This window comes from Octopus sinensis, linkage group LG11 (genome assembly GCF_006345805.1).
Source record: "Octopus sinensis linkage group LG11, ASM634580v1, whole genome shotgun sequence".
Lineage (NCBI taxonomy): Eukaryota > Metazoa > Mollusca > Cephalopoda > Octopoda > Octopodidae > Octopus > Octopus sinensis.
The window spans coordinates 32,285,666-32,312,034 of NC_043007.1; the positions used below are offsets into that span (position 1 = coordinate 32,285,666).

A 26,369-nucleotide genomic window follows, 5' to 3' on the forward strand; every position below is an offset into this window, starting at 1 on the left:
CTTTATCACTATTGATTGACGCTTGTGGTTTGCGAAAAGGTTAACTAACAATCGTGCTAGACCATCAGCAATATCCTATTTCATCTAGTTATCACTACGGAAGCAAAGACTTTATCACTATTGATTGACGCTTGTGGTTTGCGAAAAGGTTAACTAACAATCGTGCTAGACCATCAGCAATATCCTATTTCATCTAGTTATCACTACGGAAGCAAAGACTTTATCACTATTGATTGACGCTTGTGGTTTGCGAAAAGGTTAACTAACAATCGTGCTAGACCATCAGCAATATCCTATTTCATCTAGTTATCACTACGGAAGCAAAAACTTTATCACTATTGATTGACGCTTGTGGTTTGCGAAAAGGTTAACTAACAATCGTGCTAGACCATCAGCAATATCCTATTTCATCTAGTTATCACTACGGAAGCAAAGACTTTATCACTATTGATTGACGCTTGTGGTTTGCGAAAAGGTTAACTAACAATCGTGCTAGACCATCAGCAATATCCTATTTCATCTAGTTATCACTACGGAAGCAAAAACTTTATCACTATTGATTGACGCTTGTGGTTTGCGAAAAGGTTAACTAACAATCGTGCTAGACCATCAGCAATATCCTATTTCATCTAGTTATCACTACGGAAGCAAAGACTTTATCACTATTGATTGACGCTTGTGGTTTGCGAAAAGGTTAACTAACAATCGTGCTAGACCATCAGCAATATCCTATTTCATCTAGTTATCACTACGGAAGCAAAAACTTTATCACTATTGATTGACGCTTGTGGTTTGCGAAAAGGTTAACTAACAATCGTGCTAGACCATCAGCAATATCCTATTTCATCTAGTTATCACTACGGAAGCAAAGACTTTATCACTATTGATTGACGCTTGTGGTTTGCGAAAAGGTTAACTAACAATCGTGCTAGACCATCAGCAATATCCTATTTCATCTAGTTATCACTACGGAAGCAAAAACTTTATCACTATTGATTGACGCTTGTGGTTTGCGAAAAGGTTAACTAACAATCGTGCTAGACCATCAGCAATATCCTATTTCATCTAGTTATCACTACGGAAGCAAAAACTTTATCACTATTGATTGACGCTTGTGGTTTGCGAAAAGGTTAACTAACAATCGTGCTAGACCATCAGCAATATCCTATTTCATCTAGTTATCACTACGGAAGCAAAGACTTTATCACTATTGATTGACGCTTGTGGTTTGCGAAAAGGTTAACTAACAATCGTGCTAGACCATCAGCAATATCCTATTTCATCTAGTTATCACTACGGAAGCAAAGACTTTATCACTATTGATTGACGCTTGTGGTTTGCGAAAAGGTTAACTAACAATCGTGCTAGACCATCAGCAATATCCTATTTCATCTAGTTATCACTACGGTAGCAAAAACTTTATCACTATTGATTGACGCTTGTGGTTTGCGAAAAGGTTAACTAACAATCGTGCTAGACCATCAGCATATCCTATTTCATCTAGTTATCACTACGGAAGCAAAGACTTTATCACTATTGATTGACGCTTGTGGTTTGCGAAAAGGTTAACTAACAATCGTGCTAGACCATCAGCAATATCCTATTTCATCTAGTTATCACTACGGAAGCAAAGACTTTATCACTATTGATTGACGCTTGTGGTTTGCGAAAAGGTTAACTAACAATCGTGCTAGACATCAGCAATATCCTATTTCATCTAGGTATCACTACGGAAGCAAAGACTTTATCACTATTGATTGACGCTTGTGGTTTGCGAAAAGGTTAACTAACAATCGTGCTAGACCATCAGCAATATCCTATTTCATCTAGTTATCACTACGGAAGCAAAGACTTTATCACTATTGATTGACGCTTGTGGTTTGCGAAAAGGTTAACTAACAATCGTGCTAGACCATCAGCAATATCCTATTTCATCTAGTTATCACTACGGAAGCAAAGACTTTATCACTATTGATTGACGCTTGTGGTTTGCGAAAAGGTTAACTAACAATCGTGCTAGACCATCAGCAATATCCTATTTCATCTAGTTATCACTACGGAAGCAAAGACTTTATCACTATTGATTGACGCTTGTGGTTGCGAAAAGGTTAACTAACAATCGTGCTAGACCATCAGCAATATCCTATTTCATCTAGTTATCACTACGGAAGCAAAAACTTTATCACTATTGATTGACGCTTGTGGTTTGCGAAAAGGTAACTAACAATCGTGCTAGACCATCAGCAATATCCTATTTCATCTAGTTATCACTACGGAAGCAAAGACTTTATCACTATTGATTGACGCTTGTGGTTTGCGAAAAGGTTAACTAACAATCGTGCTAGACCATCAGCAATATCCTATTTCATCTAGTTATCACTACGGAAGCAAAGACTTTATCACTATTGATTGACGCTTGTGGTTTGCGAAAAGGTTAACTAACAATCGTGCTAGACCATCAGCAATATCCTATTTCATCTAGTTATCACTACGGAAGCAAAGACTTTATCACTATTGATTGACGCTTGTGGTTTGCGAAAAGGTTAACTAACAATCGTGCTAGACCATCAGCAATATCCTATTTCATCTAGTTATCACTACGGAAGCAAAGACTTATCACTATTGATTGACGCTTGTGGTTTGCGAAAAGGTTAACTAACAATCGTGCTAGACCATCAGCAATATCCTATTTCATCTAGTTATCACTACGGAAGCAAAGACTTTATCACTATTGATTGACGCTTGTGGTTTGCGAAAAGGTTAACTAACAATCGTGCTAGACCATCAGCAATATCCTATTTCATCTAGTTATCACTACGGAAGCAAAAACTTATCACTATTGATTGACGCTTGTGGTTTGCGAAAAGGTTAACTAACAATCGTGCTAGACCATCAGCAATATCCTATTTCATCTAGTTATCACTACGGAAGCAAAGACTTTATCACTATTGATTGACGCTTGTGGTTTGCGAAAAGGTTAACTAACAATCGTGCTAGACCATCAGCAATATCCTATTTCATCTAGTTATACTACGGAAGCAAAGACTTTATCACTATTGATTGACGCTTGTGGTTTGCGAAAAGGTTAACTAACAATCGTGCTAGACCATCAGCAATATCCTATTTCATCTAGTTATCACTACGGAAGCAAAGACTTTATCACTATTGATTGACGCTTGTGGTTTGCGAAAAGGTTAACTAACAATCGTGCTAGACCATCAGCATATCCTATTTCATCTAGTTATCACTACGGAAGCAAAGACTTTATCACTATTGATTGACGCTTGTGGTTTGCGAAAAGGTTAACTAACAATCGTGCTAGACCATCAGCAATATCCTATTTCATCTAGTTATCACTACGGAAGCAAAAACTTTATCACATTGATTGACGCTTGTGGTTTGTGAAAAGGTTAACTAACAATCGTGCTAGACCATCAGCAATATCCTATTTCATCTAGTTATCACTACGGAAGCAAAGACTTTATCACTATTGATTGACGCTTGTGGTTTGCGAAAAGGTTAACTAACAATCGTGCTAGACCATCAGCAATATCCTATTCATCTAGTTATCACTACGGAAGCAAAGACTTTATCACTATTGATTGACGCTTGTGGTTTGCGAAAAGGTTAACTAACAATCGTGCTAGACCATCAGCAATATCCTATTTCATCTAGTTATCACTACGGAAGCAAAAACTTTATCACTATTGATTGACGCTTGTGGTTTGCGAAAAGGTTACTAACAATCGTGCTAGACCATCAGCAATATCCTATTTCATCTAGTTATCACTACGGAAGCAAAGACTTTATCACTATTGATTGACGCTTGTGGTTTGCGAAAAGGTTAACTAACAATCGTGCTAGACCATCAGCACATATCCTATTTCATCTAGTTATCACTACGGAAGCAAAGACTTTATCACTATTGATTGACGCTTGTGGTTTGCGAAAAGGTTAACTAACAATCGTGCTAGACCATCAGCAATATCCTATTTCATCTAGTTATCACTACGGAAGCAAAAACTTTATCACTATTGATTGACGCTTGTGTTTGCGAAAAGGTTAACTAACAATCGTGCTAGACCATCAGCAATATCCTATTTCATCTAGTTATCACTACGGAAGCAAAGACTTTATCACTATTGATTGACGCTTGTGGTTTGCGAAAAGGTTAACTAACAATCGTGCTAGACCATCAGCAATATCCTATTTCATCTAGTTATCACTACGGAAGCAAAGACTTTATCACTATTGATTGACGCTTGTGGTTTGCGAAAAGGTTAACTAACAATCGTGCTAGACCATCAGCAATATCCTATTTCATCTAGTTATCACTACGGAAGCAAAGACTTTATCACTATTGATTGACGCTTGTGGTTTGTGAAAAGGTTAACTAACAATCGTGCTAGACCATCAGCAATATCCTATTTCATCTAGTTATCACTACGGAAGCAAAACTTTATCACTATTGATTGACGCTTGTGGTTTGCGAAAAGGTTAACTAACAATCGTGCTAGACCATCAGCAATATCCTATTTCATCTAGTTATCACTACGGAAGCAAAGACTTTATCACTATTGATTGACGCTTGTGGTTTGCGAAAAGGTTAACTAACAATCGTGCTAGACCATCAGCAATATCCTATTTCATCTAGTTATCACACTACGGAAGCAAAGACTTTATCACTATTGATTGACGCTTGTGGTTTGCGAAAAGGTTAACTAACAATCGTGCTAGACCATCAGCAATATCCTATTTCATCTAGTTATCACTACGGAAGCAAAGACTTTATCACTATTGATTGACGCTTGTGGTTTGCGAAAAAGTTAACTAACATCGTGCTAGACCATCAGCAATATCCTATTTCATCTAGTTATCACTACGGAAGCAAAAACTTTATCACTATTGATTGACGCTTGTGGTTTGCGAAAAGGTTAACTAACAATCGTGCTAGACCATCAGCAATATCCTATTTCATCTAGTTATCACTACGAAGCAAGACTTTATCACTATTGATTGACGCTTGTGGTTTGCGAAAAAGTTAACTAACAATCGTGCTAGACCATCAGCAATATCCTATTTCATCTAGTTATCACTACGGAAGCAAAGACTTTATCACTATTGATTGACGCTTGTGGTTTGCGAAAAGGTTAACTAACAATCGTGCTAGACCATCAGCAATATCCTATTTCATATTCATCTAGTTATCACTACGGAAGGAAAGACTTTATCACTATTGATTGACGCTTGTGGTTTGCGAAAAGGTTAACTAACAATCGTGCTAGACCATCAGCAATATCCTATTTCATCTAGTTATCACTACGGAAGCAAAGACTTTATCACTATTGATTGACGCTTGTGGTTGCGAAAAGGTTAACTAACAATCGTGCTAGACCATCAGCAATATCCTATTTCATCTAGTTATCACTACGGAAGCAAAGACTTTATCACTATTGATTGACGCTTGTGGTTTGCGAAAAGGTTAACTAACAATCGTGCTAGACCATCAGCAATATCCTATTTCATCTAGTTATCACTACGGAAGCAAAGACTTTATCACTATTGATTGACGCTTGTGGTTTGCGAAAAGGTTAACTAACAATCGTGCTAGACCATCAGCAATATCCTATTTCATCTAGTTATCACTACGGAAGCAAAGACTTTATCACTATTGATTGACGCTTGTGGTTTGCGAAAAGGTTAACTAACAATCGTGCTAGACCATCAGCAATATCCTATTTCATTTGCTTTAATAATCTGTTACAGTGTCACCACAGAAGGAACCAACACAGTACAAGAGTCATTCATCATTCTTTAATTCTTTTTTTTTTTTTTGTAACATGAGGTCTTCATGAGAAATAGTATAAAATACTTTCTTTAAACAATTGCAGTGTGGAAGGTGTTTATAAGCCATTTAAGAAACACACAAAAACCATTAGATTCACTTCAACATTTAAATTTAATTTGTCAAAATATTTTCGGCGCTTTCAGACCGTGACCTGTTCACTGACAAAACTTTGTGCTGCACAAAGTTTTGTCAGAGAACAGGTCACGGTCTGAAATTAAATTTAAATGTTGAAGTGAATCTAATGGTTTTTGTGTGTTTCTTAAATGGCTTATAAACACCTTCTACACTGCAATTGTTTTCGTTCCAGCACACAATCTCAGATCAGGTCACTTGCTATGCAAGTACATCTTCGTAACTTTCTTTAAAATTATTTTAATTGTAAAGTAACATACAGAATAACTGATTTTTGTTTTCGTTTGTTCAGGCATGAGATCTGTATTTTTACTTCTTAGTTTAAAAAGGATCTGAAACTCATAATTGTCTTTCAACTTTCCTAAATCAAATAATGTAGTAACTGACTGATATCCTGCTTTGAGAAGAGCTGGTGTAGATCTTTCTTCACCTAAAGTATCCTTGCTGGCTGCCCTTAAAAATTCTGATCGTGACCGAAACCCTATACCCGTAAAAACCGAAACCCTATACTCTCCATTTTAAATATATACGGTTTAGCTGTGATATTCAGTCTGCAAAGAAGCTCCCTCAGTACTTGCAGTCGATTAGTTCCGCTAGTTCCATTACCCTGGCATCAACACTTTCCTGTTGAATATTTCTGATGGTTAGAAACATGATTATCGAAGAATCCCCTTAGCCCGTTAGTTTTCATTCTGATGTCACGGTTCACTGGAAATCAGGTAAAAGAATTACAGTGCACCTCAAATGGAAATGAAAAAGATTAAGGTCACGCTTTGCATGAAAAGCTTAAAAAAGAACGAGATGGTGAAGATGCCGACGACCGCTTTGTTCAAAGCCTCCCTTGACCTCAAGTGGCCTGAACTCTTTACATGAACACCACCCTGTACTTAACTCCATGTCCCCCTACATGGCCTTGCTATTTGCTTTTGAGCCAAATTAACTAACTAACTAATTAACTAATTTTAACCCTTTCGTTACCGTATTTATTTTGAGATGCTCTGTGTTTCATTCAATTAATTTTAATTATAACAAGGAATTTAGTAAAAGAACTTAGTTATCATTAGGCTAGTGTTGGGAACATAAATTGTGGAACATAAATTTGGTGGAAGATTTTAATTCAATACTTATGAAAGTAAGACATTTGTACTACAGAGCCAGAGGTGGTTTTGGCCGGGTTGGTATCAAAAGGGTTAAAATTGAAATTTTAGGGAAAACCACAATATTAAAAACTATTGTTTATCTCATTTATTAACCATAGTTGTGCAATCTAAGCTGTACCTGAATATCCCTTACAACACACCATTTCAGAATCCCTGGTTTAACCAATGTTGTTCATGGTTCTACTGAAATAAAATGGTCACTACAGGATACTGGTGGGGGCCAACATGTCAAAGACTAGAACCACTGTTTCCTCTGTGTGTCAGAAAAGGTGACTAAAAGAGGTTGAGACAGGATCTGCATCCTGACCTCATAAAACCCTCACCAGCAACAACTATCCAAAATGATCCTTCGGTTTGGGGGTTGACACCTGAGTGGTGAAAAGGGGTCATCTACCAGGAGTAGGAAATCACCGACAAATGATGGATGCAGTGTTGCACCATTTAAAGTGCATGCCCTCATACCACTCCATGGTAATACCAGAAAATTGTAATTGAATTTTCACCTGATTTAATCCAAATGATCCTTTCCCACAGGTATGTTAGAAAAATAAGTTACCAAATGGAAAAGGAAAATGAAGAAGAATATTCATTATAGAAACCAATGTTTAACTCTTTTTGATCCCAACCAGTTTGAAATGGTTCTTAATTCTATGCGATAAAATTGCTTGTTTTAAAGTCTTTGTAATTATATCAAGATCTGCCATCATAATATTTTGTAAGAATCTTTTTAAACTTATGTTCCAGTTGTGGGTATAATTATGAAAAGGTTATTTTATTCACCGCCCTCAAATTTTTGGCCATAATCAAAATTATTTGAATCACATAATGACTTCAATTGTGTCGGTGGCGTGTAAAAAGCACCCAGTACACACCGTAGATTGGTTGGCATTAGGAAGGGCATCTAGCTGTAGAATCCTTGCCAAAGCTGATATTGGGGATCACTGTAGCCCTGCAGCTCATCAGATTCTGTCAAACCATGCAACACATGTCAGTATGGAAAACAGACAGTAAATGATAATAATGATTTATAAATTCACAGAGGTGGTGGATTCATTTAGAAATATGGAAACAAAAGGGTTAAGAGATGATGGCTGTTGATTCCATTTCACACTTTGTTTGCTCGTAAGTCGAATCGTCTTTATTAATTACTGACAGTCTTGAGTTTTTAAATTGAAGTATTTAGATAAATAAGTGTACTTTCTAAGAATGCACTCAAAACTCCACTGGATAGTTTTATCAAAGGGGGCGATAAGCTTTCCTTGGTATCTAATCAACTTATGTGTAATTAGATTTTTCACTTCACACACTTTTACTGTGGCAGATTTTCGTTTAAAATTATCTTTACGTTAATCTCCTAACATGTAAATTAATCATAGTATTACCCTAGTTTAATGTTTGCCGTTACCATAGCAACACAATTTTGCTGGTTGGATTGTAATATCTTAAAATGCTACTGGCACTGCTTTATGTCCTTAGGCAAAGTACTTTACTGCCAGGGGAAGGGGAAATAGATAATGATTTCTGCTAAGTATAAACATCCTTCACAAAAAGACTGAAAACCTAATGATACTGTGAAGAGTAAGTGCTCCGTACATTGAAAGACGATGTGCTTGACGTCATAACGAGGTAGACTTAGACATTGTGTTATGAAAATAACTGCCCTTGCATTTCAGGCACTGTAAATTGTGATTATAAATAGTAGAGAAAATAGCTCCAAATAATTAATTACACTCAGAAAAATGAAGAAGCCTTTTCATTATTGCTTTACCTGCTAGAAACAGTAGCCCATTTTCCCTCAAATCAAATTCTTCTATCTTAAAAAAAAAATACAAGTTTGTTACAGATGGAATGCTTTGACTCTCTGCCTGCCCAGTCAGGGTCTATCTGTCAGACCTGGGGCTAAATAACAACAACAAACCCAACTTTATTTACATTCGATGGATATTTGTCCTTATCTTGTTTGTTGTTAATGTAACGTTTCGGCTGATATACTCTCCAGCCTTCATCAGGTGTCTTGGGGAAATTTCGAACCTGGGTTCTCATTCCTAAAGTATTTTTCGATGCTATTATCATTTTATTATTATTCAGCTCACTGCCTGGAATTGAACTTGGAAGTTTGGGGTTAGTAGCCCGCACTCTTAACCACTACGCTATATGCCCTTAAGAATGAGAACCCCAGGACACCTGAAGAAGGCTGGAGAGTATATCAGCCGAAATGTTGTATTAACAACAAACAAGATGGGGACAAATATCCGTCAAATGTAAATAAAGTAGGTGCAGGAGTGGCTGTGTGGTAAGTAGCTTGCTTCCCAACCACATGGTTCCGGGTTCAGTCCCACTGCATGGCACTTTGGGTAAGTGTCTTCTACTGTAGCCTCGGGCTAACCAAAGCCTTGTGAGTGGATTTGATAGATGGAAACTGAAAGAAGCCCATCATATATATGTATATATATATGTGTTTGTCCCCCCAACATCGCTTGACAACTGATGCTGGTTTGTTTACATCCCTGTAACTTAGCAGTTCAGCAAAAGAGACCGATGGAATAAGTACTAGGCTTACAAAGAATAAGTCCTGGGGTCGATTTGCTCGACTTAAGGCGGTGCTCCAGCATGGCCGCAGTCAAATGACTGAAACAAGTAAAAGAGTAAAGAGTAATGTAAATAATTCCTCGCCTCTCAAATATAGAACTGTAAAACCCAACTTTAGTTCAAATTCTTGAAGAATTGACATATGTACCCTCAAAGACTTTTGGAAACAATTGGCTCAATACCAGTCTGAACAGAGCCTCACCAACAATATGTACCAAAATATAGTTTCAGAACCAAATATTTTCGCTCTGCATGTTTATGGCTGGGGAAGGAACTCCATCAGTTACAACGGCGAGTGTTCTTGTTGATTCGATCAACAGAAAGAGCTTGCTTGCAGAATTAACAATGCCATGGCTGAGCGCACAACAGACATGCATAACCTTAATTCAGTTCCCAAGAATATTCAACATGACACAGAATGTGACATGGCCAACCCTTTTGAAATACAGGCACCAGCTCATTTTTGCCAGCTGAGCGGCTGTGTAATATAAATGCGCCATTCTATATGTCATCTGTGTATCAAATGTAGATGTTAATTTGCTAAACATATGCTAAACTAATGAAAACAGTGCTTCTTAGTAAGCCGTAACCCCTCCTCCCATTACATATCTCTTTACTGTTTACACGTTTAGTCTCTCTTATCTTTGTGAGAAGCATGTCAAATGTAGATTGTTTTTCTTAGTTCTTTTTTTCTCTAATTTTCAATTGATCTCTGGCTTTTCGTCCACCGACTGCACTTCTCAAATAAGTGGTCTTTATTTTCTTTTCTCTTTAATAATCTGGTTAAGTACAGGAAGTACCTCTTTTGTACTCTTTGCCCAGATAGCTACGACTGCTGCCTGTGAATTTGACTTTATAGTAAACTCGGTTTCGGCTTGTGTAACAAATTACATTCTGAATGTCACCCACCTACATCCTATGCCAGTGGTGTTATTCTTCATTTCAGTCTGTTAGCTTATCAACCATAAATAGAACTTATTGCAACAGTTCTCATTTACTGTAATAAATATCATGGTGGTCTAATGATACAGAACTTTGGCTGGAAGTTTAAGACCGATATAGCTACCTTGATGCTGTTAGTGAGCGAGACCTTAATTATTATTTAATTAAGGATGTGTTTTACTATCCATAGTATCTCAAGCAGATCACCAAACCATAGAGACCCCAACACAAACAAAGCATCCAGAGGAGATCTGCTTGGTCATTAAACAGGTTAACTTTTTAAAGTTACCTTTACAGATTATAGGAGTGGCTGTGTGGTAAGTAGCTTGCTTATCAACCACATGGTTCCGGGTTCAGTCCCACTGCGTGGCAACTTGGGCAAGTGTCTTCTGCTATAGCCTTGGGCCGACCAAAGCCTTGTGAGTGGATTTGGTAGACGGAAACTGAAAGAAGCCCATCGTATATATGTATATGTATATATATATGTGTGTGTGTGTGTGTGTGTATATGTTTGTGTGTCTGTGCTTGTCCCTCCCAACATGGTTTGACAACCAATCTAGTGTGTTTACGTCGCTGTAACTTAGCAGTTCAGCAAAAGAGACCGACAGAATAAGTACTAGGGTTACAAAGAATAAGTGCTGGGGTTGATTTGCTCGACTAAAAAAGGCGGTGCTCCAGTATGGCCACAGTCAAATGACTGAAACAAGTAAAAGAGTAATATATATATATATATATATATACACATATATATGACGGGCTTCTTTCAGTTTCCGTCTACCAAATCCACTCACAAGGCTTTGGTCAGCTCGAGGCTACAGTAGAAGACACTTCGCCAAGGTGCCATGCAGTGGGACTGAACCTGGAACCATGTGGTTGGTAAGCAAGCTACTTGCCACACAGCCACTCCTTGCTCGAAATGCGGAGTAGATAAAACAGTTGACAACTGATGAAGGGTCGTTCTTTATGTTACTTGTCTTGTTTTGCCATTTGTTTCTTTTGTTGTTCGCAAAAAAAGTTTGTATTCCATATTTTCGTATTTTATGTTGTTTTTATTCTATGACGTCCTGTACCCATATATGCATATCTATATACATATAAATATAAGTATGTACATATGTGTATGTATATATATATTATTTATATTATATGATTGAACACTATGCATTCATTTCCAAGTAAGTTATATATATATATATATATATCATCATCATCAGTTGATATCTGTTTTCCATACTGGCATGGGTTGGACAGTTTGAAAGGAGCTGACCAGGTGAAGGGCTGTTCAGACTCCCTATCTGTTTTGGTATGGTTTTCATGGCTGAATGCCCTTCCTAACACCAGCACTGGCATGGGTGCTTTTTATGTGGCACCGGCACTTACGAGCCCACAAGATTAGGGATGCTCAGCTGGAGAGGGTTTCAGGGGATGAGCCTGTATGCAAGGGCAACCACTTTGTTACTTAGCTTGACATGTCTTTCCAAGCACAGCAAACCGCCAGGAGACCCAGTCATCCCCTCTGTGAGTCCCGACATTTGTAGATATTTTCTCACCACTTTGTTGTACGTCTTTCTGGGTCTACTCCTTCCACATGTTCCCTTCACAATTAGAAATTGGCCCCTCTTAATACAACTGTCCTCATTCATACACATTGCATGTGTGCATACATTGTTTCCTGAGTTTGCAGTGCTGAGTTCCCCAGGCCCCGATGGATCTGGTGAAACTACCAAGAACTCACTTGAACCCTTTACCATTCAGATCACTTTGTCAAAAACTAATGCATATTCATTCACCATTGTTTTGAATTCCTCATACTTTTGGGATTTCAAAGATGTCGTTCATTATTTTTAGAATGTCATTGTCGGGTAGGTGTAAGATGCCAGATCTGACCATTTTGAACATAAAACCAGTAGAATATTTGGGCCAGATATGGCCAATTTGAATGCTAAAGGGTTAGTCTATACCTCCCTAAAATTTCTTTAGTGTCTTCATCTACATCAGTGGTACATCAACCGGTGTCCATGACCCTTCAAGGGTCCATACACAATTTTGTTGTTAAATTTTATGTACAATAAATTAGTTATACTTCTACAGTAGACCAAATATTTTTTTAATACAATTTCTAATAATATTTCATTTGTAATTAAAATATGTAGGATATTTTAAGCATCAAATAGCTATGGGGGTCCATCCTAATAAAACAGGAATCTAAAGGGCCCATAGGCACAGAAACACTCTCTACATGGTCGCCAGAATTAGTATACAACCCAGTGTGGTGCCCTGCAAAGGTGCCTGCATGGTGCCACATAAAAGCACTCAGCACACTCTGTAAAGTGGTTGGCATTAGGAAGGGCACCCAGCTGTAAGAAACCATGTGAAATCAGACTGGGGTCTGGTGCAGCTCCCTGGCTTGCCAGCTCTGGTCAAACTGTCCATCTCATGCCAGCATGGACAACTGATGTTAAATGATGATGATGATGATTTCGTATCTTCCTAAAGCTTCAAAATCTTTGTAAAATATCAAGATGGTGGTTATGTTAATTTTGAATTCTCTTTTCTTTTTGTCTTTATTTGCAGTAATCTCATTTTTCAATCATGTCAATCTGTTATATGGAGCAATATCAGAATATTGCACCCTGGAAGGTTGTCCTCTCATGAATGGGCCTGGAAACGTGTAAGTTAAATACCGTTTTTTTCTTTTCTTTTTCTTGCTTAAAATGTGGATGTGTTTTGACTGAAATTTAAAAAAAAGAATAAGTGTCAACAGAAAAGAAAAAAAAGAGCAGAGTGGGGAACAACAGTGTTATGAAACTGTAGATAGATGGGAAATAGTGAGGTGGAGAGTGAGAGAAGGATGCACAGTGACAGAGATGGAAGTCAGAGATACGTAAGGGTGGGAATAGTGAGTGACAAAGACAAGGGGCTGTCAATGGTTGATATAAGAAGGTGCACAGGGAAAATGGGTGTTCAATGGGAACTAAAGTGGTAAAGGATAATATTGAGAATGGAGTATGGGTGACAAGGGAAGTGGTTTGAAGGAGTGTGGGTGACAAGGAAAGTGGTTTGTGGAAGCACAAAAGTTTGGGATGGAATATATAGAGAATACCAAACGAGTTCCCTATGGATACCGTATTTATTACAAGCCATGAGTTGTAATAAATACGGTATCCATAGGGAACTCGTTTGGTATTTTATTTATTACACACGAATAAACGACCATATTTTATTAACCCAATAACTAAATTCTTCACGTTTAGTTGTAACTTATGAATGACAAAAGTAGTGCCATCACCATGACCTCAGGTCATCAACATGGATTGACCAATCAGAAGCAGCGCTGTCACTGTGACCTCGGGTCATCACCATGGATTGACCAATCAGAAGCAGCGCTCGCAGTATCTGACATATGTTAGATACCAAAAATATCTCACTCACATGTGTGTAATAAGTGCAGTTCTCTGCTCATATAATTGCAGTAGCGGAGTGATTGAGGAATGAGTATTAGGGAGAGAAATTGTGGGGAAGGCTTGAGAGGGGCAGAATGAGTGCAGGGGCCTAAAAAGGATATGCTTTTAGGACCTCTTGTTTACTGAGATGAATGGGTCTTCTTGAGCACAACGAATCACCATGTGCATGCACATATACAAATGTATGTGTTTATTCTTTTATTTGTTTGTCATTTGACTGTGGCCATGCTGGAGCACTGCCTTTAGTCTAACAAATTTTAGTAAAAATAGATAAGTAAATGAGTGGAAATTGGGTCGGTGAGTGTGTTAAATTAATAAGGTACCAAAATAGAATGACTCTCCCCTGACACAATAATATTAATAATTATCCTTTCTACTAAAAGCATTTCAGCAACCATGGAGACATCCTCCATTGAGTCGTTATGCTTTGATTGCGCTTTTGTTGGCAGCAGGGTGGGGCAATTTTTATTTTTATGGTCTTAGCTTTGTATCTTATCAAAATTTTCTTTGTTTCCATTTGCATCTCTGAACCCTTTCAGTTTAAATGTTTGTGTTGTATGAATGTATTTCTGGACAGCCCACCCCCACCTCCCACCCCTCCAACCTTTAAATTATATCATGTCCCCAAAACTTCACTTTCCCTTGGGTGTTGGCTGTGTCCCAGCAAGTAATTGCACAAAACATGCAGATTAAAAGAAAAACAACTACAACAATAATAATCCTTTTTTGTATAGTCACAAGGCCTGAAATTTGTGGGGGAGGGCACTAATTGATTACATCGACCCCTGTTTTTCACCAGTACTTAATTTATTGACTCTGAAAGGATGAAAGGCAAAGTCGACTTTGGTAGAATTTGAACTTAGAATGTAATGACAGACAAAATGCCGCTAAGCATTTTGCTCAGCATGCTAACGATTCTGCCAGATTGCCACTTTAATAATAATAATAATGATGATAATAATATCAGGAGGGTTCTGAGCACTTGAAAGACTCTTTTACTTGTTTCAGTCATTTGACTGCGGCCATTCTAGAGCACCACCTTTAGTCAAGCAAATTGACCCCAGGATTTATTCTCTGAAAGCGGACGTTAAACGATGATGATGATGATAAGCCTAGTACTTATTCTATCAGTCTCTTTTTGCCGAATCGCTAAGTTACAGGGACGTAAACACACCAGCATTGGTTGTCAAGCAATGTTGGGGGAACAAACACAGACACACAAACATATACACACACACATACATATATATATATATATATATACACACGACGGGCTTCTTTCAGTTTCCGTCTACCAAAATCCACTCACAAGGCTTTGGTCGGCCCGAGGGGCTATAGCAGAAGACACTTGCCCAAGGTGCCACGCAGTGGGAATGAACCCGGAACCATGTGGTTGGTAAGCAAGCTACTTACCACAGCCACTCCTGCTGAAAACTTGTGGCTACCTAAGGTTACGGGTAGTAACCCACTACCCACCTAAATTCTACCAGGAATAAGACCGCACCTGAGCCAAACTAAAATAAACATCCGTGAGTATCTGTGTCAATAAACTTTTCAAGGCTCCATTGTTGTAACTGAATAGAGTTCTATTTACATGGCAGTTTTTGTTCCCAGCTACGACAATGCTCTTTCTATTATTGTCAAGTTTAAATCCTGCATTAGGTCATGTAATGTTCCAGTTCTTATTTGAAGGTTGATACAATAAGTTCAATGTCAGTCTAGCTGTTGTTGTTGTTTGGGTCTTAGCCAAGCCCAACTGAGCAAACCTGTGAGCAAATACATTCCAGCCATGAACATCCTATCTGTTTGTATATTCTGGGCTGCTTTTTTTCTCATATGTCCTTACGAGAAGATGGTAGGTGTAATTTGAAAGATGTAATTTTGTAATATGGTAAGTGTAATCTGAATGAGATTGGGTACTATTTCTAGCATTTGAGCAACCACAGAGGCATCCTTCTTTGAGTCATTACGATTTGATTATGCTTTTGTTGGCGCCAGGGTGGGGCTGTTTCTTTTATGGTCTTAGTTTTGTATCGGATCAAATTTTCTTTATTTCCATTTGCATCTCTGAAGACTCGGTTTTTCAAATATAATTTTTTCCACGTGTTCCGGAGGGTATTTCCAGTAATAACATTTGCTAATTTCCCTTAGAGTTTCATTTAAGTTCACGTGAAAGCTTTGTAAGTTATAAGCAGTTTGTCTTTAATGCCAGGAGATCTAAGAACTCACTGCCACTGAGAGGGTACCAACTAATATCAACTGAGGATAGATTTTGATAAAATAAGCCATTATTTTATATCCATTATGATTCTGAAAATTGTGTGAACGATATTGTTGTGGAGTGGAGAAAAATTCAGAAGAAAACAACCTGGGTGAAAAGGAGAGAGCTTCATTGAAGTATGGAATAAAGATGTGTTTAAACCAGCCATGTCTGGTCCAAAAATTCTTTTCTACTCTAGGCACAAAACTCGAAATTTTTGGAGAGGGAGTGGCCAGTCAATTAGATCGACTCCAGTACGCAACTGGTACTTAATTTATTGACCCTGAAAAGATGAAATGCAAAATTGACCTCGGCAGAATTTGAACTCAGAATGTAAAGACAGACGAAATACCTATTTCTTTACAACCCACAAGGGGCTAAACACTGAGGGGACAAACAAGGACTGACATACGGATTAAGTCAATTACATCGACCCCCAGTATGTAACTGCTACTTATTTAATTGACCCCGAAAGGATGAAAGGAAAGGCAAAGTTGACCTTGGCGGAATTTGAACTCAGAACGTAGCTGCAGACAAAATACTGCAAAGCATTTCACCCAGCGTGCTAACGTTTCTGCCATCTTGCAAACTTCTTACCACAGCCATGTCTGTGCCTGATTCACTGATTAATACATGATTAATTGAAAACAGTGTGAATAAATAAGCATAATATTTAACAGTAATCTGATTGCTAAAGGGTTAATTTTATAGCAGCCATGTCTTCAATGAAAAGCCAGTGCTGTATTAAAAAAAATGTCCATCACAAACATTGCAACATTAAATCCTTCCATGACTCACATCAGACATTTTGTCTAATCAGTAGACTAGACAACATCCTACTTGACCCCCTCAGCTTTCCTTCTTATCTGTGTCTTGTTGGTTGTAAGTAGAATGGCTCTTTCCAGGAAATAGTGACTTCTCAACTAATTAGCGCTAGGGTCAAATCTTTTACAGGTATCTTCTCATTGTGTCATTGAGCAACACTTGTAACAAATACTGCTTGCCTCAAATTTTCAATACAAATGTTGATTTGTTGGGAATATTACCTATGATTGACTGGAGTTCTCTTTTTGTTTGATGGACTCCATGAAACACAATGACAAACACAAATCTTGTTAGCTCCTGCATCCTTCTTTTTATATATATTTCCTGGGTTTGCGGGAAGGGAACTCAGAAAATCTTTGAAATAATAATGTAATAAACTGAGTTATTTCCATGTTCACAATGGTTTACCTCATAGTTTCCACGGCTTTCCAGAGAGTATTGCTTGGACTTACCATTTTTGGCAGCGTATAAGACACACTTTTCTTATAGAACAATGAAAGGAATGTTAAACTTTCATCAACTATTTATGAGTGGATGACAACAAAATCATAGTGAGGGCGCACCACACTTGTGACCAATCACAATTGCATTAAACATCATAGTCAGAAATACAAGATTTACATCCCGAATGCCAATTCTCTTCACCAAAATATAAACAACTATAGAGTTGATTTGAAAGAAGGCAAAATTAAAATCTGCTGCTCATATAACAAAGTTTATTTTTGATAAATCTATTGTTTCATATTTTATTCCAGTCTACCGTTACAGCACTGCATTTATATGCACAGAATCGTACATTTTCCCCCAACACCACCACTAAAATATTTTTCAATAAGTGTGTCATAAAACATACTAAACTTCTGTTTATTCCATAAATATACTTCTAAAACATGGGTGTATCTTATGCAAGAGTACATTTTATACATTGGCAAATATGGTACTCTATAAGTCCGATCTGTCTATAATGAAAGTGTATTTCTAATTTGGTTTTTGTTTATTTTAGAGAAGATAAATTTTCTCTTTCAACACATTTATAAACACAGTGTAGTGTTATTTGAATTCATGGCAAGTTTACCTTAAAATATTCAGCTTATCTGATATCAGTATCTCTCAGTGTGTCATGGATACCAGCCTCATTAAAACTTTCTGTAGTCTTACTTGACAGCTGGGCCATTACATGTTAGACCAAAGCATTTCATTCTAGAACCAGCCGTATTCTTCGTGTTTTCTAAATCTATGACGCTCAGAAATACTAAATATGTCAGCAATTAATTTTTCCAGTTTTAAATCAGCCTAACTTTTTGTCACATTGGTGTAAGATAGTCAGACTGTTGCCAACTCTACAACGCTTTCTCTTAGACTAAATGTTGGGAGATGTACGAAACAGGAATGTTCTATAAATGTCAGGTATTTTATTATTTTTTTCAACTGCATTGTTATGTGTGAGCTTGAAGGTGTAATGTTGTGTTGAAGCTGGAAAATCTGAACTATATACAGTGAGAAAATCTGAACTGTGCACAGGTGAGATTCTCTCACCTGTATACAAGTGAGAAGATCTTACACAAATAGAATGTTTCAGGAATTTCACAGTGAAGTGATAATGGCATGTTTATCGTAGAAGAATACAAATGAGTATGTAGCGTGCTCATTACTACAAGCTTTTGACTCACAGTTACAAGAATTGCTAATGTCCTTGGGAAAGTAACGAATACCACAGGATTCCAAATTCCCTCCTGTAATATAAAACCTTTACACTTAATTAAGAAATGATTTTAAAATGCTATCTAGTCAATTTACAAATTATCTGAAATTTTAATGAAACCTCTATCTTTATCATTACTAAACATAATTTAATAATGATAAAGATAGGGGTATCGACTGGCTCATAAATGGTGTTTATACATTAAGTATAATACATAGATGGCTATTTTAGTTTAATACTGACTCACTTGCGTATACCGGATTAAATTATGTGTGGTATGAGTGCCTTTGCCTTTGAATAGAGAAAATAATAAGCTTTCACCATGGAGTCTGACTGTTTAATATGACATATAGATATTTCTTGGTCGGTATGTTATGAAGTGTGACAAATGTATGGACATAAAGTGTCAACTATGATGAGACTGCTTTCATATTTATCATAGATTGTCCTTAACCTTTCTGTGAATTGCATTTAAGTTTAATCATTTATAGTCTTTGTCTTTATGGATTTTCTAAAATACCGATTCTGTTTACAATATAGTCAGTAGATATTGCTCTGGAATTTCAAATTTTCAGTTTAGTCTTCATTCAGTTACATCAGGGGTTCTCGACCATTTTCTTACCTATGGGCCCCTTTGATTCCTGTTTTTCCATTTGATGTTTAAAAAAACCCTATTGTATTTTCATAATTAAATATTATAAGGAACTGTATAGAAAAAAAATTGTTTAAATATTTTGTGTATTGTGGAAGCATAACCAGTTTTATTCGACCTTATTTTTAACAACCAAATCTTATATGGATCAACCTTCCCTGGGCCAAATTAAGCCCCAGTTTAGAACTACTAAGTTACATGATAAAGGCTTTTGTTTTTCTCCATTCGTATTGTATTGTCTTCATTCATTCCTTATTTTAATAGTTTTCCAATGTAGCAAACACAAAACATTCAAGCTTAGGGCAGAGACTTCTGCTGTTGTTAACCAGACCCCCTCAGTTCTATCCATTTAAATTTGCCACACATGCAACCAGCTGAAGAATTCTATGGAATGTTGTTCTGGCTATGTCTACCCCAATTTTATTATGGGCATACTGTCCTAATATTAGGAGTTGGTTAAGTGATTCCAATTTAACCCTTTAGCATGTAAACCAGCCATACCTGGCCCAAATATTTCTACCAGTTATATATTCACACTGGCCAGATCTGGTCTCTCCCACTTAGCCTACAATGTCGTTTTGAAAATATGCAAATACATCATTGAAATCACAAAGCTACAGAATAACGCTTGATTGATTCAAAACAATGTGAATAAATAAGTTACGTGACTGCTAAAGGGTCAAAGATGCCTAGGAAAATCTCGTTGAGGAACTTTAGCTGTAACAACAGATTCATCAGTATTATCAAAGGCTCCATCATTGGTTAATTCAACAACATCTCCTCTCACACAGACTGGATGGACTCAATAAGAAATATAACTGAGAGTTCCATTGATTCTAACTTCAGTGAATTTGGTTTTATGAACACAATATTTGACTATGTAGACTTGAGTATAATTAATGAAAGAAGTAATCAACCAACTAATTGAACACAAACTGTTTTTATATTTATTTTTCTTACACAAGATGTTCAAAGTAATCATAGCTTCCTCGTAAATAAATAGTTTAATTTTGAACTAATTCTCAATTGCCTTTTTGTATTTGGGTATTTATTTTAGTCAGAGTTTATACGACCGAAACTATAATGTTTAAAACACTGAACCATCGTGTAATAACCACACGAGAATAAACTTCTGAAAGATACAGTACAAACACTTGTGGAATGGAAATTGCTGCAGATTGAATCATGAGGCATCGTGGTATTGTTTTCGTGAAAATATTTTGCAAAGCGCTTATTTAAGAAAACAAATTCAAGACTGTGAATAGAGCTTCTGTCATCTGATATCTTTCTGAAATGATCTAAATAAAACCAAGTGTTTTCTCAAACACACATGTGCACATTAGCATGCACACATTTGTAGAGGTGATAGGGTAATGCTATTAAGCAAATGGTTGGTCCCCAGCGAATAGCTTTTGTAACTCAGTATCTGTTGCCCTTTGAAGATGTTTCTCTTCACTTGGACCACCAATGTCTTGTTATTCCTTTCCCTTAAAATATATGTCGACAGGGATCAGTTATTAAAAAAAAACAAAAAAAAAAACTGACAGAACCAGTGTTTGTGGAGACAAAGTATATGACTTGATCAGGTACTATCAGTCATAGGGTTTGGTCCACAGAAAGGATTCCATTTCGAAATTTGGTTTTTGATACATTTTTGGGCATCCATTCTATTTGAAAAATGGGTATCTTTTTCATTTCATTGCTGCTTAGTTAACAATACAATAGTACAATAGTTAAGGTACTGTGTGTGTGTTTGTGTCTGTATTTGTTCCTCGCCACTGCTTGATAACTGGTGTTGGTGTGTTTACATCTCTGCAACTTAGCAGTTTAGCAAAAATGACCAATAAAATGAGTACCAGGCTTAAAAGAAGACAAAACAAGTACTTGGTTCAATTCATTCGACTAAGAATGTGTGTGTGTTCATGCAAGTATGCATTTGCCTGTACACATGGGGTGAATACCCCTTCCCCTGCACTGCATTATCATTCAAGATGTTTTGCTTTTCTGGTACCATATGTTCCAAACACAGAATTATGTTCATAGGGTGTTTACAAACATAATTCTGTGTTTGGGTACAAGAAAAGAAAAGTATTTTAAATGACTTAACTGGTGTTAGAGATGAGATTCACCAAATATAAATTCTTTAGAGATTTTTCACTCTCTTGAAATCTTTACTGGGTTTGATACACTTAGAAATTGTTTTCAGTTCAGCTGCAAAATCTATTCACATTTTTATAACTTTATAAATAAATTGGGTTGTTAGCTCCATTATCATCTAAAGCCTTCCTTCTTTCTTGCAAAGGCAGACTGTATATAGCCTGCATACAATGATTAATGGTAAACTTAATTGAGACTGGAGTGTTAGATCTAAAGACACTAGAGAAATGATTTGTGTAAGATCTGTTGAATGTGTAACTTTAACTTTACATGAAAGGCAGAGCATAAGTAGGAAGCTGAAGGCAGCTTGGCATCCAAAGCATCGATCAGCAAGGTGTCTCTGCATAGAATGGACATATAGTTTATCTATGATACAAATAGTCTCTGTTGGATGAATAAATTTCTAAATGTTGGCAGTTAAAGCTATCTGTAGCTGACACAGAGCAAATAACACATAAAGCGAGACGGTATTGTGAGGTGTAAAGATATTAACCCTCACAAACAAATTGATAGAAAACAGCATTATACAACACTTCAGATCCCATTCAGTCTGTGCCACCAGAAAAGCAGATGTTTAAACTATTTCAATGTCCACTTTTCTGTGCCTGCATGGGTCAGTCAGAGTTTATTGAAGCAGATTTTCTTTGGCTGGATGCCCTCCCAGTCACCAACCCTCATCTAATTCCAAGCAAGGTAATATTTCCCTCGTAGCCAGACATGTTTTTGTGTTTTCACAGAATATTGGATATCAATGACACTGCTTGTATGACAGTGACACTCATTTACAACTGGCAGACAATATCAAGACAAGAAAACACAGACATATACTCACTTGTATATACCTACTGCAGAGATGCTCAAAATATCTGGTGGTGTCGGCTATAGCCTAGTCACCCATATAGTTAACCAGGTGATACATGAAGGAGTCATACCCAATGACTGGTGTAGCAGCATCATAGTCAACTGCTACAAAGGTAAAGGTGATGCTTTAGATATGAATAATTACAGAGATATCAAGTTGTTGCATCAGATAATTAATGTCACGGAGAGGATCATAGCCCAACTAATTAGAAAGAGAGTCAATTTAGATGAGATGCAGTTTGGGTTCATGCCAGGGAAAAGCACCACTGATGCTATATTTCTGGTAAGACATCTGCAGGAGAAATACCTCACCAAAGATAAACCTCTGTACCTGGCTTTCGTTGACATGGAGAAAGCCTTTGACATGGTCCCCCAATCCCTTATGTGGTGGTCAATGAGTAAACTAAGGATAGATAAATGGTTAGTGAGAGCAGGACAAGCCATGTACAAGGACTCTGTCAGTAAGGTGAGGGTTAGCAACGAGTACAGTGAAGAATTCCAGGTAGAGGTAGGGGTCCACCAAGGTTCAGTTCTCAGCCCCCTAATAAGTAGGAAGGCAAACAAACCACAAATCCCTTCAGGTAGATGGCCCTGTTTAATCTGTAGAAAAGGCATAGGTAGAAACTCTATAAGATGTACCCTGTGTAAGCTATGGACACATAAGAGGTGCAGCAATATCAAAGGAAGGCTGACTGGGAAGATAGTTTTTGTATGTGGCAGATGCACAGGAGCAATAAACACTGAAAATGTGCAGAGAACTTCTGCCACCTTCCAGGGAGAAAAACTAGAAGTAGTTGATAGCTTCCATTACCTAGGTGACCAAGGTGGGTGCTCTGAAAGTGTAGCTACTAGAATAAGAATAGCCTGAGCAAAGTTCAGGGAGCTCCTACCTCTGCTGGTGACAAAGGGCCTCTCACTGAGACTAAAAGGTAAATTGTATGACTCATGTGTACGAACAGCCATGCTACTTGGCAGTGAAACATGGGCCGTGTCTGCTGAGGACGTGTAAGCTCACAAGGAATGAAGCCAGTATACTCTGCTGGATGTGTAATGCCAGTATGCAAACTCGACAGTGTTAGTGCCTTGAGAGAAAGGTTGGACCTAAGAAGCATCAGATGTGGTGTACAAGAGAAATGACTGCGCTGGTATGGTCATGTGGTGAGAATGGATGAGGATAGCTGTGTGAAAAAGTGTCAGACTCTAGCAGTTGAGGGAACCTGTGGAAGAGGTAGACACAGGAAGACCTGGGATGAGGTGGTGAAGCACGACCTTCGAACATTAGGCCTCACCAAGGCAATGACTAGCGATCGAGACCTTTGGAAATATGCTGTGCTTGAGAAGACCTGGCAAGCCAAGTGAGACCATAACCTGTGGCCTATGCCAGGGGTATAACCAGCCCACTTATGTGTACTTTTCCTTCATTGGACACTAAACTCTGCTTGTGAAGACCTGTTGAGGCAAGTGAAATCGAAATCAAACTCGACAGCACCGCTTGACTGGCATCTGTGCTAGTGGAGCACTAAGAGCACCATCCAAGCGTGATCGTTGCCAGAGCAGCAAACTGGCTCCTGTGCCGGTGGCACATAAAAAGCACCATTCAAGCGTGATCATTACCAGCATCACCTCGGTGACACATGAAAAACAACCTCAGTCAAATCGTCCAACCCATGCTAGCATGGAAAGCAAACGTTAAACGATGATGATGATGTGTCCAGTGATGTATAATATCTGATTGTCTGGTCAATTATGTGACCATGTTATACACACAGACACACGTTATTTGTTATAGATGAGGGGCATTTAACCATATGTATGTTGATAAATACACACATTTTGTTTCAAACCTAATTATAAATTTGCCATTAGCAAGTGTTTTCAATCCCTCCAACTATAGAGAATATTGACATATAATAGCCTTGAGGTGGCTCTTTAGAATCGGTTGATAAATGATACAATTGTGTCTGTCTCTAATCTATAGTTGTGACATTGACAAGCCTGTATTATTAGTATTATAATGTCATTTTGTAACACCTGGCTTACTGTAAATATTAAGGCAACATTTTGTATTAGATTCTAAAGAATGCATATCATGTGATAGGTTTATCTCTGTGAACAGAGCTATGCTAAGCCTGTTTAAATGTTTTTGATGGCAGAGGATAAAAATAAATGTTTTTTAGTGATGATGTGTCTTTAATGGCGAATGAATGTGAACTTTGTTTTAAAAAAAAATATTTTAAATATTTACGATTTGAAAGAGAATGATTTGTGTGTGTGTGTGAGTTTATGTGAAAATAATATTAGCAAATGGTAAATAGATTCATCTCAATTCGCTTACTTGTTTCAGTCATTTGACTGTGGTCATGCTGGAGCACCGCCTTTTAGTCAAACAAATCGACCCCACGACTTATTCTTTGTAAGCTTAGTACTTACTGTCAGTCTTTTGCTCAACTGCTAAGTTATAGGGACATAAACACACCAACATCATTTATTAAGCAATGGCGGGGGACAAACACAGACACACACATACAAATATATACATGTGTGTGTGTGTATATATGATGGGCTTCTTTCATTTTCTATTTACCAAATCCACTCACAAGGCTTTGGTTGGGCCAAGACTATAATAGAAGACACTTGCCCAAGGTGCCACACTGGGACTGAAACCGGGAACCATGTGGTTGGGAAGCAAGCTTCTTACCACATAGCCACTCCTGCGCCTATGTTCAAGACCCTTGTATATTGTATATAGACTTTGAACATTATTCTGTGTGTGTGTGTGTATATATATATATATATATATATAAATAGATGGATAGGTCAATAGATAAAGTGATTGATTGACTGAGCTGGCAGAATTGTTAGCATTCCATGCAAAATGCTAAGGGATATTTCATCTGTCCTTATGTTCAAATTCTGGTGAGGTTGACTTCGTCTTTTATCCTTTTGGGGTTGATAAAATAAGGACCAGTCGAGCACTGGGGTCAATGTAATCGACTTAACTACTCCTGGGTAAGAGTACAAAATCTGTACTCCTTCACCAAACCATGTTGAGCCAGGGTGGCAGAGTAGATTCATGAAACCAGAATGATCTCAAGCTCAAATTCCTGGCCTCCACATCAAACTGTGGTTGGTGGAAAGGAAATGTGGAGGTCTTTGTCTTGCAATATACTGAAACATAAGCAATCCAATCTAATATATATATATATTCGAGTATGGTTGATGCCAGTGCCACCTGACTGGCTCCCGTGCTGGTGGAATGTAAAAAACACTCGCTAAACTCTCGGAGTGGTTGGCATTAGGAAAGGCATCCCCAGCTGCAGAAACCTTGCCAGATCGGATTGGAGCTTGGTGCAACCTCCTGGCTTGCCAGTCCTCGGTCAAATCATCCAACCCATGCCAGCATGGAAAACGGACATTAAACAATGATGATCATATGCATGTGTGTGTGTGTATATATATATATATATATATATATGTACATATATATATATTGGAACTCGGATCTCAAAACCCAGAAATGTGATAAAAATTAGTAAATTATTTTTGTATCTGTTTTTCCATGTTTGTAAGGAATGGACAATTCTTGCTCAGCGTCCTCTCTCACCAACTTGTTACAGTCTCTTGACGACTGCTTCTTTGTTCAGTTTTGCCTCTTAAGATCCATCTTCACCACTTCTCGTATCTTCCCTTTCTGCAGATTCCACCCCCCTTTGATGCTTGGTACTTCTTCATCTGACTCTCCTCATCCATATAATCCATTCTGTCCACACCAATGAA

The 26,369-nt window shown here is 37.6% G+C and overlaps 1 protein-coding gene across 2 annotated transcripts in view; it reads left to right on the plus strand.

Annotated features, from left to right (window-relative positions):
• LOC115217428 (MOB kinase activator 2) overlaps positions 1–26,369 on the plus strand; it is a 59,927-nt gene that overhangs the window by 20,525 nt on the left and 13,033 nt on the right. For both annotated transcript variants that reach the window (XM_029787125.2, XM_036507337.1), the window contains one exon: positions 13,246–13,342. In XM_029787125.2, the coding sequence (XP_029642985.2) occupies positions 13,246–13,342 (97 nt within the window). The remainder of the gene's footprint in view (positions 1–13,245; positions 13,343–26,369) is intronic.